General features: G+C 45.1%; 1 protein-coding gene across 4 annotated transcripts in view; it reads right to left on the reverse strand.

Annotated features, from left to right (window-relative positions):
• Positions 1-18554, reverse strand: part of LOC135527778 (brefeldin A-inhibited guanine nucleotide-exchange protein 2-like) — a 57517-nt gene extending 38963 nt beyond the window's left edge. For 2 of the 4 annotated variants that reach the window (XM_064956334.1, XM_064956337.1), the window contains exons 1-17: positions 18245-18554; positions 15014-15044; positions 14572-14695; positions 13254-13400; positions 11396-11575; positions 10791-11028; positions 8980-9177; positions 8611-8738; positions 8295-8428; positions 7257-7491; positions 6876-6975; positions 6395-6534; positions 4534-4642; positions 4211-4400; positions 3289-3400; positions 2727-2932; positions 971-1055 (exon numbers count right to left, since the gene is read on the reverse strand). In XM_064956334.1, coding sequence (XP_064812406.1) covers positions 971-1055; positions 2727-2932; positions 3289-3400; positions 4211-4400; positions 4534-4642; positions 6395-6534; positions 6876-6975; positions 7257-7491; positions 8295-8428; positions 8611-8738; positions 8980-9177; positions 10791-11028; positions 11396-11575; positions 13254-13400; positions 14572-14695; positions 15014-15044; positions 18245-18395 — 2508 coding nt within the window. In that variant the 5' untranslated portion in view covers positions 18396-18554. The remainder of the gene's footprint in view (positions 1-970; positions 1056-2726; positions 2933-3288; positions 3401-4210; positions 4401-4533; positions 4643-6394; positions 6535-6875; positions 6976-7256; positions 7492-8294; positions 8429-8610; positions 8739-8979; positions 9178-10790; positions 11029-11395; positions 11576-13253; positions 13401-14571; positions 14696-15013; positions 15045-18244) is intronic. The other 2 variants (XM_064956336.1, XM_064956335.1) reach the window with 2 other exon arrangements.
• Between the last annotated feature and the right edge of the window lie 297 nt (positions 18555-18851).

Genomic DNA, 18851 nt, shown 5'->3' on the forward strand with positions numbered 1-18851 from the left:
CCTTTCCAGGTGAAGCTGGTTGAGAGAATGCCAAGAGTGCAAAGCTGTCAAAGCAAAGGGTGGCTACATTGAAGAATCTGAAATATATAAAATATATTGATTTGTGTAACACTTTTTTTGGTTATGTGTTATTTCATAGTTATGTCTTCACTATTATTCTACAATGTAGAAAAAAATAAAGAAAAACCCTTAAATGAGTAGGTGTGTCCAAACTTTTGACTGGTACTGCATATGTTTTTCATTTTTTAAAGACTGACTGGTTGATGTTCTGACCTGTGGACTGTGCGCGTTTGGACACACCTATTCATTCAAGGGTTTTCCTTTATTTTTCTACATTGTAGAATAATAGTGAAGACATCAAAACATTGAAATAACACATATGGAATCATATCGTAACCAAAAAAGTGTTACACAAATCAAAATATATTTTAATTTCTGAGGCTGGTAATGCTAAGCCAGTTTCATCATAGCGCTTGATGGTTGTTGCAACTGCACTTGAATAAACTTCCGTATTGACTGACCTTCATGTCTTAAAGTAATGATGGACTGTCGTTTCTCTTTGCTTATTTGAGCTGTTCTTGCCGTAATATGGACTTGGTCTTTTACCAAATAGGGCTCTTCTGTATACCACCCCTACCTTGTCACAACACAACTGATTGCCTCAAATGCATTAAGAAGGAAATAAATTCCACAAATTAACTTAAGGCACAGTTGTTAATTGAAATGCATTCCAGGTGACTACCTCATGAAGCTGGTTGAGAGAATGCCAAGAGTGTGCAAAGCTGTCATCAAGGCAAAGGGTGGCTATTGGAAGAATCAAATAGTTTTGATGTCCTCACTATCATTCTACAATGTAGAAAATAGTAAAATAAAATAAAAATTTAACCCTTGAATGAGTAGGTTTTCTAAAACTTTTGACCGGTAGTATATATACATAAAACCAGACTGACTGATTGGTTGGTGTTCTGACCTGTGGACTGTGCAGGTCTGTGGTCAGCATGATGATGGAGAAGGCCAAGACGTAGGCTGTGTCTGCACTGGCAAACTCCCCCTGTCTGCAGGGGCAAGATCAGGGTGGGTAACACATCAATATAACACGGGGGGGTAACACATCAATATAACACGGGGGGAGTAACACATCAATATAACACGGGGGGTAACACGTCAATATAACACGGGGGTAACACGTCAATATAACACGGGGGGAGTAACACATCAATATAACACAGGGGGTAACACATCAATATAACACGGGGTTAACACATCAATATAACACAGGGGGGTAACACATCAATACAACACGGGGGGGGGGGGGGTAACACGTCAATATAACACGGGGGTTACACATCAATATAACACGGGGGTTACACATCAATATAACACGGGGGTAACACATCAATATAACACGGGGGTAACACATCAATATAACACGGGGGGGTAACACATCAATATAACACGGGGGGGGAGTAACACATCAATATAACACGGGGGTAACACATCAATATAACACGGGGGGAGTAACACATCAATATAACACGGGGGTAACACATCAATATAACACGGGGGGGGTTACGTCAATATAACACGGGGGGGAGTAACACATCAATATAACACAGGGGGTAACACATCAATATAACACAGGGGGTAACACATCAATATAACACGGGGGTTAACACATCAATATAACACAGGGGGTAACACATCAATACAACACGGGGGGGTAACACGTCAATATAACACGGGGGTTACACATCAATATAACACGGGGGTTACATCAATATAACACGGGGGTTACATCAATATAACACGGGGGGTAACACATCAATATAACACGGGGGGTAACACATCAATATAACACGGGGGTAACACATCAATATAACACGGGGGGGGGGGGGTAACACATCAATATAACGGGGGGGGGGGTAACACATCAATATAACACAGGGGGGGGGTAACACATCAATATAACACGGGGGTAACACATCAATATAACACGGGGGGGGGTAACACATCAGTATAACAGGGGGGTAACACATCAATATAACACGGGGGGTAACACATCAATATAACACAGGGGGGGGTAACACATCAATATAACACAGGGGGGTAACACATCAATATAACACGGGGGGTAACACATCAATATAACACGGGGGGGGGTAACACATCAATATAACACGGGGGGGTAACACATCAATATAACACGGGGGGGGGTAACATCAATATAACACGGGGAGAGTAACACATCAATATAACACAGGGGGGTAACATCAATATAACACAGGGGGGGTAACACATCAATATAACACAGGGGGGTAACACATCAATATAACACAGGGGGTAACACATCAATATAACACAGGGGGTAACACATCAATATAACACGGGGGGGTAACACATCAATATAACACGGGGGGGTAACACATCAATATAACACGGGGGGTAACACATCAATATAACACGGGGGGGTAACACATCAATATAACACAGGGGGTAACACATCAATATAACACAGGGGGAGTAACACATCAATATAACACAGGGGGGGGGGGTAACACATCAATATAACACAGGGGGGGTAACACATCAATATAACACAGACATTAAAGACGCAACATCCACACAGTATCTATAACTAAGGACGTTCTTCATGACAGGTTTCCAGGGAGTGTATTAAATCTCAATGCCCCCCCCCCCTGCAGGTAGCATACAGCCACATTCCTTACCCCTGGTTACACTCCAGGTATCGGGCAGCAAACTTCTCCATGAGCCTGTCAATCTTCTGGGCCTCTCCTGGGAGCCGGAAGCCCTCCAGGAAAGCCCTCAGTGCAGAGACAAAGTCCCGGCCACAGAAGTCCAGCTGGTCCACATAGTTGTACATCACCTCCTTGTTGAACCGGATATTCTCTCCCAGGTACTCCCCTACCTGTGTCTATAGAGAGGAGAGGGGAGGTGAGAGGAAATAAATAAAAAGTTGTGTAAGAGTTTATTTTATTTAACCTTTATATAACCACAGAAGTCCGTTATATACACACACAACAGCGTTTTACAATGACAACCATTTTTTTGTTGTACAAAGTAAAGGCTGAGCACATCACAAAAACAAATCAAATCAAAAAATCAAATGTTATTGGTCACATACACATGGTTAGCAGATGTTAATGCGAGTGTAGCGAAAATGCTACAACCTGTTACATACTCTGGAGAGGATACTGTATCTAAGTTCTCCATGTTTGCCCGGTGATACAAGTTGGGTGAAGGGCTATGAGGTTGTGGTGAATAGCTCACCGTATCCAAGCGCTCCTCTTGATGCAGGAACTGGGCGATTTCCTCCACTGTGGTTCCCAGCATGCCTTGGTCTTGTAAGTACTGGACACCTCGCTTGGGCTTTTTGTTGAACCTTGAGAGATGGTGACACAAATAATCTATGGCTACTACAGATATCATTAGATAGACAGATACAGAGAACATCTCCCTGACTGATAGACAGAGAACATCTCCCTGACTGATAGACAGAGAACATCTCCCTGACTGATAGACAGAGAACATCTCCCTGACTGATAGACAGAGAACATCTCCCTGACTGATAGACAGAGAACATCTCCCTGACTGATAGACAGAGAACATCTCCCTGACTGATAGACAGAGAACATCTCCCTGACTGATAGACAGAGAACATCTCCCTGACTGATAGACAGAGAACATCTCCCTGACTGATAGACAGAGAACATCTCCCTGACTGATAGACAGAGAACATCTCCCTGACTGATAGACAGAGAACATCTCCCTGACTGATAGACAGAGAACATCTCCCTGACTGATAGACAGAGAACATCTCCCTGACTGATAGACAGAGAACATCTCCCTGACTGATAGACAGAGAACATCTCCCTGACTGATAGACAGAGAACATCTCCCTGACTGATAGACAGAGAACATCTCCCTGACTGATAGACAGAGAACATCTCCCTGACTGATAGACAGAGAACATCTCCCTGACTGATAGACAGAGAACATCTCCCTGACTGATAGACAGAGAACATCTCCCTGACTGATAGACAGAGAACATCTCCCTGACTGATAGACAGAGAACATCTCCCTGACTGATAGACGGAGAACATCTCCCTGACTGATAGACGGAGAACATCTCCCTGACTGATAGACAGATACAGAGAACGTCAGAGGGGAGGACAAAGTGAGTGCGACTCACAGCTCAATGCCATGCTCAATGACGTCCTTTTGTTGTTTGATGACCTCATACTGTTCTGGGTGGTCAGGCTGGGAGGACTGGACACTAGATGACACGGTGGAGTCCAGAGAGCTGACGCTGCCTCTACGAGACGCCAGCTGGTCAGGAGGCTTGAGCTCCGCACCCTCACCATCCGACGGCTGCTCCTGGCCTGGGTCACACACACACACACACACACAGCAGGTTCAAGACACACACACCTAGTTGTTCACAGCTCATAGTCTATAGCTGAGCTGGTTAGACTGTAGTAGGGTCAGCTCACACACACAGCTCATTATACTCACCAAGGTTGGCCAGCAGGTTGGGGTTGACATACATGTCTCTGCTCCACTCCACCATGCATTTCAGAATGGACACCAGACACTCCAGGCCCTTCTTACGCAGACTCAGCTCCTGGAAAATACAGTACCAGTCAAAATATTGGACACACCTACTCATGCAAGGGTTTTCTTCATTATTTTTAAGATGGTCTACATTGCTGAATAATAGTGAAGACATCAAAACTGTGAAATAACACATAAGGAATCATGTAGTAACCAAAAAAAAAGTGTTAAACAAATCAAAATATATTTTATATTTTAGATTCTTCAAAGTAGCCACCCTCTGGCTTGATGACAGCTTTCCACACTCTTGGCATTCTCTCAACGAGCTTCCTCATGTAGTCACCTGGGATGCATTTCAATCAGTCTTGAAATACTTCCCACATATGCTGAGCACTTGTTGGCTGCTTTTCCTTCACTCTGCGGTCCAATTCATCCCAAACCATCTCAATTGGGTTGAGGTCGGGTGATTGTGGAGGCAAAGGTCATCTGATGCAGCACTCCGTCACTCTCCTTCTTGGTCAAATAGCCCTTATACAGCCTGGAGGTGTGTAAGGTCAGTGTCCTGTTGAAAAACAAATGATCGTCCCAGTAAGCCCAAACCAGATGGGATGGCGTATCGCTGCAGAATGCTGTGGTAGCCATGCTGATTAAGTGTGCCTTGAATTCTAAATAAATCACTGACAGTGTCACCAGCAAAGCCTCCCACACCATCACCCCTCCTCCGGAAATGCTTCACGGCGAGAACCACACATGCGGAGATCATCCGTTCACCAACTCGGCATCTCACAATGCCATGACCATAGGAACCAAAAATCTTACATTTGGACTCGGAGCAAAGGACAGATTCCCACCGTTCTAATGTCCATTTGCTCGTGTTTCTTGGCCAAAGCAAGTCTCTTCTTATTGGTGTCCGTTAGTAGTGGTTTCTTAGCAGCAATTTGACCATGAAGACCTGATTCACACAGTCTCCTCTGAACAGTTGATGTTGAGACGTGTCTGTTACTTGAACTCAGAAGCATTTATTTGGGCAGCAATTTCTGAGGCCGGTAACTAATAAATTTATCCTTTCCTGTGGCGGTCCTCATGAGAGCCAGTTTCATCATAGCGCTTGATGGTTTTTGAAGAAACTTTCCAAGTTCTTAATGTACAAGATTAAGACGTGAAGGTGAGTCAAAGTAATGGACTGTCGTTTCTCTTTGCTTATTCGAGCTGTTCTTGCCATAATATGGACTTGGTCTTTTACCAAGTAGGGCTATCTTCTGTATACAAACCCTACCATGTCACAACACAACTGATTGGCTCAAATGCATTAAGAAGGAAACAAGTTAACGCACTCCTGTTAATTGAAATGCATTCCAGGTGACTACCTCATGAAGCTGGTTGAGAGAATGCCAAGAGTGTGTAAAGCTGTCAAACGCATTAAGGAAAGACATTCCACAAATTAACTTTTTATTTATTTAACATTTATATAACTAGGCAAGTCAGTTAAGAACAAATTCTTATTTTCAATGACGGCCTAGGAACAGTGGGTTAACTGCCTGTTCAGGGGCAGAACGACAGATTTGTACCTTGTCAGCTCGGGGGTTTGAACTTGCAACCTTCCGGTTACTAGTCCAACACTCTAACAACTAGGCTACCCTGCCGGTATATATTGTATAGCTCTGTAAATTCCTGTCTGTATTCTGTCTCTAAATGTTGTCTATCACTAGCAGCACCATACCACCAGGTCAAATTCTGACTGTCAAGGTACTTGGCGAATAAAAGTGATTTGAATTCTGACCATATTTGGTAGGTAACTACTGACAGGTCAGTGTGAGATCACCTGTAGAGGGGTCATCCCCAGCTCCTGGCCACTCCTTCCCATGGCAATCTTAGACAGGTCATTCACCAGACGCTCAAAGATGTTGGCAGCGTTCAGGTCACAGTCGTAGTTCACATAGATATCCACCACACACTGAGCATCTGGGGTGAAGGGTTTGAAGAGGGGGAGATTAAACTGAGACCGGTCTCAATGAGGGTTGAGTGGTATATGGTACATAAACAGCAGCATGTGTTTTTACTTGAGGGGGAGATTAAACTGAGACAGGTCTCAATGAGGGTTGAGTGGTATATGGTACATAAACAGCAGCATGTGTTTTTACTTGAGGGGGAGATTAAACTGAGACAGGTCTCAATGAGGGTTGAGTGGTATATGGTACATAAACAGCAGCATGTGTTTTTACTTGAGGGGGAGATTAAACTGAGACAGGTCTCAATGAGGGTTGAGTGGTATATGGTACATAAACAGCAGCATGTGTTTTTACTTGCACATATCCGTGTCAGGGTTTGAATGACCATCCACTTGTGTTCAAAGGAGCTGGATGACGTTTCCAGGATGGTCAGGAAAATCTCCCTGAAGAACACCTGAGTTCCAGAGAGTGAGAGAGAGAGAGAGGGGAAGAGAGAGAGTGAGGGGAAGAGAGAGAGAGAGTGAGGGGAAGAGAGAGAGAGAGTGAGGGGAAGAGAGAGAGAGAGTGAGGGGAAGAGAGAGAGAGAGTGAGGGGAAGAGAGAGTGAGTGAGGGGTGGAAAGATGGTAGATAGTTGCATAATTTATTTTCATTCCCTGTTGCCTATTCTGAACTGAATGACAGGACTCTAAATAAAATCCCAGATTTAACCTCTATTTAACTCCTGCATCTCACACCTCAATCTGCATCTTGAGGTGGACTTTGAAGTGGGAGAGCAAGGTGAGGAAGATGGCGAGGGAGAGCTCGAACACCTCTGGCACAGAGGAGACGCCGTTCTTCGAGAGGGCCACACACAGGTACTGTTTGATGGCGTTGACAAACATCTCGTGGGAGCGGAAGACAGGCCCCGCCCCCTGGAGCACAGACAGCAGCAGCTGCAGGGACACCACCTTGGAGCGCAGCTCATGAGACCTGAGGGCGAGAGAGAGAGAGGGCGAGAGAGAGAGAGGGCGAGAGAGAGAGAGGGCGAGAGAGAGAGAGGGCGAGAGAGAGAGAGGGCGAGAGAGAGAGAGGGCGAGAGAGAGAGAGGGCGAGAGAGAGAGGGCGAGAGAGAGAAGGTAAAAAAACAGTGGAGAGGAAGAGGGGAAAGAAGAAGTTGGATAAAGGAGAGATGGAGGACAATCACATCGGAAAAAGCCAGAGGAGGTGGGGGTGTAAATATTTAACAGTGTAGTATATGAATGTCTTGTACAGTCTGTAGCCTCAGTTGAATATAGGCATTTAGGTTTAAACTAGAACACGCCCCTCTTATGTTTGGAAGCAGTGATCAGGCTCAGCATTAGTCTATTCAGACTCCCAGCCTCAGGGTTTGACATTAGAGACAATGAAGACACTCCATCTAGAACGTAAAACCTCCAGAAAATCTCAGGATCTTTAAACACTCTAGTTATATCAAGTAAGTGGCAGCTAGTGATATAGTCCTGTATTGGGGCCTGGTGGTCTTCTGTAGCTTAGCTAGTAGCGCTTGAAGCTTGCAACACTAGGGTAGTTGGTTCAATTCCCGGGACCACCCGTACACAGAATGTATACATGCACACATGACTAAGTCTCTTATGGGTAAAACAAGTCTGCTCAATGACATTATTGTGAACAGAAAGCAGTAAAATGTGGACTTGGTTTAGGTGATGAGATGAAGGGAAAGGTGAAGTTGTGGGTGTGAACTGAGCGGAGAAGCGAGGACTGAAGGACTGAAGGACTAGTGGATGATGTCTCACTTTGGGTCAGGGGACCCGTCCGCCAGCGGCTTCATAGACAGTTTGCAGAGGGAGCGGAAGACCAGGAAGGCGTCTTTCTGCAGGATGTGTGAGAAACCAACAGCGTTCTGGACACCCTGCATGGACTCTAAATCCTAAAAGAGACAACGAGAAAAAAAACAGAACAGCTTTAAAATGTACCATGTGATTGTTAATACATAACTAAAACTGAGCATAACTATGTATAATTAATTAAGGGTAAAAATCATCAGGAATCACGGTTCCCATAAAACCTTTGATGCGACACATCCTCATTCCAAGATAAGAGATCACTCACCAAGATGTCTGTAGAGGACACGGAACCATGGTCACCCATAATGCCGTTCATCTGGTTCCTTACTGTCCTGGGTGTTGGGGGCATCAGATCAGGGTGCGCTGGTGGTATGTGTGGGGGATGGTCCCCTGCTGTGTGGAGGGGTGGAACAGACCAGTCAGATACAATCAAATGTGTTTTATAAGGCCCTTTCTACATCAGCAGATGTCACAAAGCGCTTTTCCGGTCTAAAACCCCAAACAGCAAGCAATGCAGAAGCACAATGGCCTGGAAAACCTAGAAGGTATGAACCTTGACACAGGTGTGTAAATGACAGACAAGCCCTGAATAACAAACTCTGTCCACTCACTCCGATCACAAACAATTACTGACCTTGTGCAGTTTGGGTCTGTGGTTCTGGGGCCATGTCCTCCACCACATCAGTCGTTGGTTGCTCTGTTGGCTTTGAATCGACATGACCTACTCCCGATGTCCCCTTCTCCCCTAATTCTGATCCCCGTCCACCTTCATCCCCTTCCTCTATTGACTGTGTTACTGCTGGTGGTGTTTCTGGAAGTGGATCATTAAAAACTGTTGATGAGGAAAAAGACCAAGTGTCAAATTAATGAGGATGATGTGAGCTTCAGAAATGTCTTACAATAAAATCATGATCTATGGCAGCCAATCCTGTTCCTGGAGAGCGACACTCCTGTAGGTTCTCACTCCAACCACAGTTGTAAATAACCAGATTCGTCTCATCAACCAGAAAATGACTAACATGAAGTGCGTGGTCCTTCCGAATGGTGCAGCGGTCTAAGGCACTGCATTGCTTGAGGTGTCACTAGAGACCCGGGTTTGATCCCAGGCTGTGCCACAACCGGCTGTGACCGGGAGTCCCATAGGGTGGCGCACAATTGGCCCAGTGTCGTCCGGGTTTGGGGGGGTTACTTGACTAACCGAGCTCTAGCGACTCCTTGTGGCAGTCGAGGCACCTGCAGGCTGATTTCAATCGTCAGTGAAGCAGTGTTTCCTCCTACACATTGGTGTCGCTGGCTTCAGGGTTAAGCGAGCGGATTTGGCGCGTCACGTTTCGGAGGACGCACTACTCAACCGTCGCCTCTCCCGAGTCCGTTGGGGAGTTGCAGCGATGAAACAAGATTGTACTTGAAAATGGGAGGGGAATAAGGGGGTACATTTGTTTATAATAACTTTTTAAAATCAAGTGCGCTCGATTAAGGTTGTAGTGTAAACCTATAGGACGGTAGCAGGGTTGGAGAGCCCTAGTGTAAACCTATAGGACGGTAGCAGGGTTGGAGAGCCCTAGTGTAAACCTATAGGACGGTAGCTCTCCGGGAACAGGGTTGGAGAGCCCTAGTGTAAACCTATAGGACAGTAGCAGGGTTGGAGAGCCCTAGTGTAAACCTATAGGACGGTAGCTCTCCGGGAACAGGGTTGGAGAGCCCTAGTGTAAACCTATAGGACAGTAGCAGGGTTGGAGAGCCCTAGTGTAAACCTATAGGACGGTAGCTCTCCGGGAACAGGGTTGGAGAGCCCTAGTGTAAACCTATAGGACAGTAGCAGGGTTGGAGAGCCCTAGTGTAAACCTATAGGACAGTAGCAGGGTTGGAGAGCCCTAGTGTAAACCTATAGGACAGTAGCAGGGTTGGAGAGCCCTAGTGTAAACCTATAGGACAGTAGCAGGGTTGGAGAGCCCTAGTGTAAACCTATAGGACGGTAGCAGGGTTGGAGAGCCCTAGTGTAAACCTATAGGACGGTAGCAGGGTTGGAGAGCCCTAGTGTAAACCTATAGGACGGTAGCAGGGTTGGAGAGCCCTAGTGTAAACCTATAGGACAGTAGCAGGGTTGGAGAGCCCTAGTGTAAACCTATAGGACGGTAGCAGGGTTGGAGAGCCCTAGTGTAAACCTATAGGACGGTAGCAGGGTTGGAGAGCCCTAGTGTAAACCTATAGGACGGTAGCTCTCCGGGAACAGGGTTGGAGAGCCCTAGTGTAAACCTATAGGACAGTAGCAGGGTTGGAGAGCCCTAGTGTAAACCTATAGGACAGTAGCAGGGTTGGAGAGCCCTAGTGTAAACCTATAGGACAGTAGCAGGGTTGGAGAGCCCTAGTGTAAACCTATAGGACGGTAGCTCTCTGGGAACAGCACAGACCGATGCTAAGTATGAATACAAACAAGGCCAATACCTGGAGGTGGTGTCTCCTCTCTGTGCTCCTCTGCAGCAGTCACATCCTCCTCAGTCTTGCACTCCTCCGGTTGACCATTGATGGTGTTAAGGTCCGGTGTGCTGGCTGCAGGAGAAGGGGTCCCGTTGAGGTCTGGGGTGGAGTCTGACCGGGGGGAACCACCAGACATCTGCCCAGGGGAAGGGGAGGGGTTCTTCTTGGGCAGACATCGTCTATCCTTCTCCTGAGCCTCTATAGCCTGTATAGATGCAGGGAAATGAACAGACCAGACATGATCAACACAACTAGTCAGACCACCAAACTAACAGCATGTCAATACCAGCCAATGAACTAGTCAACTAATAGGACTAGGAGACACGGGCCGTTCCACCCCGACTCGGGAAGGAGACACAAATATACTTATGGAGAAATTATTGAGATACAGGTAGTGTATCCATTTCTTGTCTAGTTTCAATCCAGATATTTACATTCCCATTAGTCAAGCAGCTTGCTCTGAGATGATACACACCAGCATCTATGATTGAGTCAATGTGCTTGTTATAGATGACTATGTACATATGAGAGTGATATGGACTGGTCTGGACAGGGTACAGTAGTGCACTGACCGCCTGAGTCTCCATGTGGGTGAAGATGACATTGACCATCTGTGTGAGCGTAGCCTTGGCGGTGGTCTGGTTGATGAGGTTACGGCTGGCCAGGTAGATGTTGTAACAGGTACGCACTGTCAGCAGAACCGTTCCCTCGTGGATCTCAATGTGAGGGGAGGTGACTGCCGTCAGCAGAGCCTACAGGAGAACAGAGAGGGGTCAGAACTCCCCCCCCCAAAAAATCCCTGATTTTCCCCAAATCCTGGTTGGAGGGTTCGCAGAATCAGAAGGGAATAAGGTTAATCTGTAATCCTCCAACCAGAATTTCTGGAAAACCAGGGAATTTATTAAAAAGTTCCCAGAATTTTGGCATCCCTAGTCCACACAGACAGAGAACAAATACAGTCTTTAACTACCTTTGTGAATTATAGAAGAATTTATCTTATATACAGTGTCTTTATATGTCGTAGGAATGTTTGTCAGTCCAATAAAACCTCTCCTCAAACGTGATAATAGTGGCGGGCAGCTTGTTTGAACACGACAGCCTTTTTGAACCCTCAACTCTGGAGCTCCACTATGGGAAGCTGAAATGAGCTCTGGTTCTGTATCACGTCTCCTGTATAGCCAGCTGTAAGAGACGGATGTGGCTCCGGATATGCCTGTGGCGTCACTACTATACCTGTAGTAATACTACTATACCTGTGGCGTCACTACTATACCTGTGGCGTCGCTACTATACCTGTGGCGTCGCTACTATACCTGTGGCGTCGCTACTATACCTGTGGCGTCGCTACTATACCTGTGGCGTCGCTACTATACCTGTGGCGTCGCTACTATACCTGTGGCGTCGCTACTATACCTGTGGCGTCGCTACTATACCTGTGGCATCGCTACTATACCTGTGGCATCTCTACTATACCTGTAGTAATACTACTATACCTGTGGCGTCTCTACTATACCTGTGGCGTCGCTACTATACCTGTGGCGTCGCTACTATACCTGTGGCGTCGCTACTATACCTGTGGCGTCGCTACTATACCTGTGGCGTCGCTACTATACCTGTGGCGTCGCTACTATACCTGTGGCGTCGCTACTATACCTGTGGCATCGCTACTATACCTGTGGCATCGCTACTATACCTGTGGCATCGCTACTATACCTGTGGCATCGCTACTATACCTGTGGCATCGCTACTATACCTGTGGCATCTCTACTATACCTGTAGCATCTCTACTATACCTGTAGCATCACTACTATACCTGTAGCATCACTACTATACCTGTAGCATCACTACTATACCTGTAGCATCACTACTATACCTGTAGCATCACTACTATACCTGTAGCATCACTACTATACCTGTAGTATCACTACTATATCTGTAGCATCACTACTATACCTGTAGCATCACTACTATATCTGTAGCATCACTACTATATCTGTAGTTTCACACTGGGATGTGGAAAATAATGGGCAGCAATTTGTCCTGAGAGGCAACTCGGACCAGTCAAAAGTTTGGACACACCTACTCATTACAGGTTCTCTTTATTTAAACTATGTTCCACATTGTAGAATAACAGTGAAGACGTCGAAACTATGACATAACACACATGGAATCATGTAGTAATTAAAAAAAAAAAAGTGATAAACAAATCAAAATATATTTTATATTTGAAATTCTTCAAAGTAGCCACCCTTGGCCTTGATGACAGCTTTGCACACTCTCTCTCTTGGCAGTGTAGAAGACAGTAAAAAAGAAAAACCCTTGAATGAGTAGGTGTATCCAAACGTTTGATTGGTACTGTATATGTTCTGTATAAATAAGTAGCAATTCATTAAAAGGAGAGGTTTAAGATGGATGGGGTCCCTGCCAGACCTTGACGATCTGCAGTTGCACCCCCTCGTCAGTCTGCGGGCCCTGGAAACAGTTACAAATGGTCTCCAGTAACCGGTCGATGAGCCTCTTCCCTGGAGCACTACTGTCAGAGGCATTGCCCGTGATGTGGCCATACGCAATGAGCTTCTGCCATGGGGAGAGAGTGGGGAGAGAGTGGGGAGAGAGTGGGGAGAGAGTGAGGAGAGAGTGAGCATCTGTGGCATTTAGAAGGAGTCGGACATTCACAACTCAGACATTTCTGAGGGGACACAACAGGTGTAAGAACATATTAAGCCCTCCACCATGTGGCATTTACAGGAAAACAATCTGACACGTTACACAGTTTACAAATGCTTGCGTGCCAGTTCCCTAAACATTGCAGTACAATCATCGACATCAGCAATAAATCAAAAAGCCAGATTTAAAAAAATATGAATTATATAATATATATTTATATTAAATATGACTGATATGTAAAAACAATAGGATATACAGTATAGAACTAGATCACAATACATAATGATCTGAAAGATGCTTATATTCCTCATATTTCACACATGCATAGAAGTGTGTATTAAACATGTGTGAATTGGAAGTGTGTTTGTTGCATATCCCAACTCCCCTTGGAAAGCGGGGTCAGGGACAGACTTGATCAACGGCGACCCTGGAGCAATTAGGCTTAAGTTACTGGCCCAACGCTCTAACCACTGGGCTACGTGCTGCTATGTCAAGGAAGACAATAGGACAGTGAGACAGTGAATAGGACAGTAAGACAATAGAACAGTGAATATGACAGTGAGACAGTGAATAGGACAGTAAGACAATAGGACAGAGAGACAGTGAATAGGACAGTGAGACAATAGGACAGTGAGACAATAGGACAGAGAGACAGTGACTAGGACAGTGAGACAGTAAGACAATAGGACAGTGAGACAGTAAGACAATAGGACAGTGAGACAGTAAGACAATAGGACAGTGAGACAGTAAGACAATAGGACAGTGAGACAGTAAACAGTGATAGTAAGATACTGACAATAGGACAGTGAGACAGTGAGACAGTGAGACAGTGAGACAGTGATAGTAAGATGGTGACAAAAGTACAGCGAGACAGTACAGATAGTGACAAAAGGACAGTAAGACAGTGACAGTGAGACAGTAGGAGAGACAGTAGGACAGAGACAGTATGACAGAGACAGTAGGACAGAGACAGTTGAATACCCGTTGTATTCGGCACATGTAACAAATTGAAATGTGATTTGAATTGTAATACGTATGAGTGTTGCTGTGTTTAAGTCCTTTGATGTGTAAACCTGCGTACCTGTAAGCAGTCCAACGAGGTGCTGACAACGCGTGGGGACTTTGATTGACAGGCGAGCTCAAAAGGCAGTACGTATTGGTCAGCTTCAATGTAGTTTGCTCGGGGCGGGACCACTGAGCCATCTCTGGAGAAAGGAGCCACAGCACGAGGTTATGATGACATGCAGGCCTCAGGACATCCCAAGTTTAATAACCACTAATGACAGCGGTGACCGCTTAAAAAGGGAAAGCATGACAGCCGTTTCCTGCAGCCTTCTAGTCGTTGTGCTAACGCTAGATAGCAAAGGCTCCAGAAACTCACTTAAACTTCCTGCTGACCGCACGCAGAGAAAAAAACAAAAATGCAAAAAATTATATTGCAGTATCCCTTTAATAAGTGCATCAAACCAAACACCTGTCCATGAGCTGCAGATACTTCCGGAGAGAAAGGGGTTTGAACTTACTTTTGCTTCTCAAGCTCGATTTTGATTTCATCTGTGAAGTGAAAAAAAAAAAAAAAAAAAAAAGGAACAAGAAAAAAAAAAAAAAAAAGGAACAAGATTAGTGAGGTCTGAAATTTGACCTTTAGACCTGATGAACGTGTTTCTGTGTTTTGGGCATAACTGATCATTAATTTCACTAGCATAAAAATACCAGTATCAACATACCATGAATACAGTTAGCATTAGCAAATTAAAATGAAATGCAGTCATCAAACAACCTCAAAACCCATAAACCTCTTGCTAATGACCAGAGACAATCTTATCGCCTTAACATTGGTGACAGCTTTGGGCAGAGCAAAGATCCTGTGTTCGAAGCAGATCTGTCAGAACAGGCCGAAATGCACCACTGGAAGTCACCATCTTCCTTATCTAGCCTAGTAGGTCTGAGCATTAGCAATAGGGTATACATACAAGGCCAGACTTTGATGTGACCAAATTGGGCTGCTGTATCCCAGAACTTCACATGCTGAGATGCTTGGCAACTGCCGACACACAAGACCCAAAGTTATTCTCAAGGCAGGCACACGAGGTAGAACAGGGAGCGTCGAGTACACTCTGTGGAAATAGCCTACAGCCGTTGTCGACTCAACTGCAGCTTGGCCCTGTGCTCCTCTCAACTGTGTCTGTCTGTGTGATATCAGGGGGGAGAAATGTAGAGCGGAATGAAGAGCGCAGAAGACAGAATTCCCATTGTTCGCTGCAACGATGGACATTAAAGTTGTATAGTAAATATGAAGAAAAAAAAACCCGCCCGACTCTCCCAAGGCTCATCTGGGATCCATAAATAAACCATCAGCTGTGGAAGCAGCATTATAGCCTAATTACTGCACCACTGTACATCTCCAGTTGCTCATCTCATCTCCCCTTAACAACAACAAAAAATAGAACTTGTGCTGTAGTCTACATTTCATAATCTAGGACTGGGGTTCCCAAACTTTTTCCCACTCGGGGCCCCCCTTTCCAGCATTGGGGGAACATCCTGGGGAACATCCTGCCCCCCCATCCAGTGCATTCTACTATTACAACTTTCAAGAGAATGTTTAAATCCGGACTGAGTTCCTGTTTTGGGGTGGGAACCACTGATCTAGGAAACAGCACAGTAAAAAAAAAAAAAACGAACTATGGTGCCAGTGTGTAGGACTTGTCATTTCTCAATGGCATGCGTGTGGGTACACTCAAACTAGGTGGAACCACAGTCAATTGGCCACCCACAGTTTGTGAAAAAGACTGGCTAATTTTAGTCAGTCAGAGGAAGAGGATCCATTGAGGCATGCTCATTAAGTGATTCCATATGAAACCAAGACAACAACAAAAAAAACATTATTTGGGGGATTTTGTCTGGGTTTTGTATGGAATCACGCCATTATAAACATGTTATCAGATTAACGAAACCCAAATCAAATCAAACTTTATTTGCCACATGCGCCGAATACAACAAGTGTAGACTTTACTGTGAAGTGCTGACTTACAAGCCCTTAACCAACAGTGCAGTTCAAGAAGAAGAAAATATTTACCAAGTAGACTAAAATAAAAAGTAACACAATAAGAATAACGAGGTTATATACAGGGGGCACCGGTACCGAGTCAGTGTGCCGGGCTAGCTGAGGTACTATCCTGTACCCACCCATCATCATAAAGAATGTGGGCTATAACCAGGCAAGGAGGTTCTCCCCCCATAAACCAAACCATAACGGACGCAACATCCGTGCCAATGAGAAAAGTATGCAATGAACAGAGCCTAAGTAAACTGTTTAGTGTACAGTGTGCTGAATATGAGCGTCTATGAGTGGGCTGGGCAATGTCAATACGGAGAGATTAATTTATTTGAAGGGAGCAAGGTCAACCCACTGTTCCTAGGCCGTCATTGAAAATAAGAATTTGTTCTTTAACTGACTTGCCTAGTAAAATAAAGGTTAAATAAAAAAATATTTAAAAAATTAACCCACCAGATGAATATGGTACTACTTCAGTACAGGGTTACCTGGCTGTGACTATGTCTCGACTGTAATCTATCTATCTATACTTAACATTATCCATTTTGACCAACGCCACCTAGATAACGTGGACCTTCTCAAATAGTAATTGATTGCTGCTGATCTAGCTAGAAGTTCCCGCCATAAAAGACGTAGGGTCTCAAGACGTTTTTTGGAAGATCAGTAGGGACTCCGCCACATCTCATACTAAACTGGCAGTAATAATGACCATTCATTTACAGTAAAATGTCACGGACACATTATCCTTAAAATTGACAGTAAAAGGTATACAGCTGGAACGTATCCAATTCAGATGATTAAAGACAATGGTACAGGATGTATCTCTCAACAAACACAAGAATGTGTGGTGTGTAAAATCAACGTCATCCCTCCACTGCTCAATGGAAAAGAACAGACGTCCCGAGTTTGTTGGAGTTAATGTCGCGTTCACGTGCAATTCGGAACTAGGAATATCGGGAAAAGTCCCACTTGCTAACTTGATCTATTTAGGTAAAGGGGGATACCTAGGCAGTTGTACAACATAGTATTCAACCGAATTGTGACTTCCGAATTTAACCCAACCCCTCTGAATCAGAGAGGTGCGCTGGTCTGCCATAATCGATATCCACCTCTTCGGCGCCCGGGGAAAAGTGAGTTGACTGCCTTGCTCAGGGGCAGAACGACAGATTATTACCTTGTCCGTCCGGGGTTTCGATCCAGCAACCTTTTGGTTACTAGTCTAACACTCTAACCACATGGCTACTTAGCCACACGTGCCGCGTTCAACAAATCCATAAATAGGACATTTCCGAGTTCACTAGTTCCGATTAGTATCTGAATGCGGCAGAAGTTGCCAGTTGATTTAACACAGGTGCCATTCCGGTTAGGTGACAATGCTACGTGCTGTACAATGACTGGTCCAATGGCTAGGTATCACGTTAACTAGCTAGCCAGCAAAGTTGACAGGGATGAAAACATAGGACAGATCCAAGTGTTCACATGCAGTCAGATCTATGACTATAAATCAGCCAGCGTTCAAAGACTGAAGCTTTGAACATTATGCGGCGTTACAGCATGTTACACCAAACTGGCTAGCAAACTATAGTAGCTAGCTTGACAGTCATTAGTAAGCACGCAAGGGTTACCTAAAACATTACATTGAAGAAACAAAACATGCCTATGGGTGCAATGTCCTGGAATAAAAATACAACTCACGTACCAAGTGCTACTTGACAAGCTTTACGCAGCTGGCTGTGCTGGCTCCGCTTCACCTCCTTATCCGACAGGATATTTTCCAGCGCCCTAGACAGAAACATGCTCTTGGTTTTTGTGCTTTCTGCCTGCTTCTGGTGTTGTTGTTGCTGTTGCATCTCTTGATATAACTTATGCTACCTCAGGCCGTCATCTTCGACCTGGCACTGCGTAGATGCATGCGAGAGAAAAAGACAAACGAAACCGGGCTATCGGTGTCTTGTCGATTCACCGAGTTTGTTGATGATGCTAACGCAGCACTGAGTCGCCATGTTGGGTTACACGTCACGTCACGTGATTTTCAGCTGATTTTATTTGGCCGTTTTGTCCCCTCTACTTGATCGAACGACTCCTTGGTTTTCCCACTAAAACCTTCACTATTTAACTTGGCAAGTCAGTTAAGAACACATTCTTATTTACAATGACGGCCAACCTCGGGCTGCCCTATGGGACTCACAATCACGGCCGAATGTGATTCAGCCTGGATTCGAACCAGGGACTGTAGTGATGCCTCTTGCACTGAGATGCAGTGCCTCAGACCACTGCGCCACTCATGCTGATATTCAAAGTTTCAT

The sequence above is a fragment of the Oncorhynchus masou genome, chromosome 33 (assembly GCF_036934945.1).
Source record: "Oncorhynchus masou masou isolate Uvic2021 chromosome 33, UVic_Omas_1.1, whole genome shotgun sequence".
Lineage (NCBI taxonomy): Eukaryota > Metazoa > Chordata > Actinopteri > Salmoniformes > Salmonidae > Oncorhynchus > Oncorhynchus masou.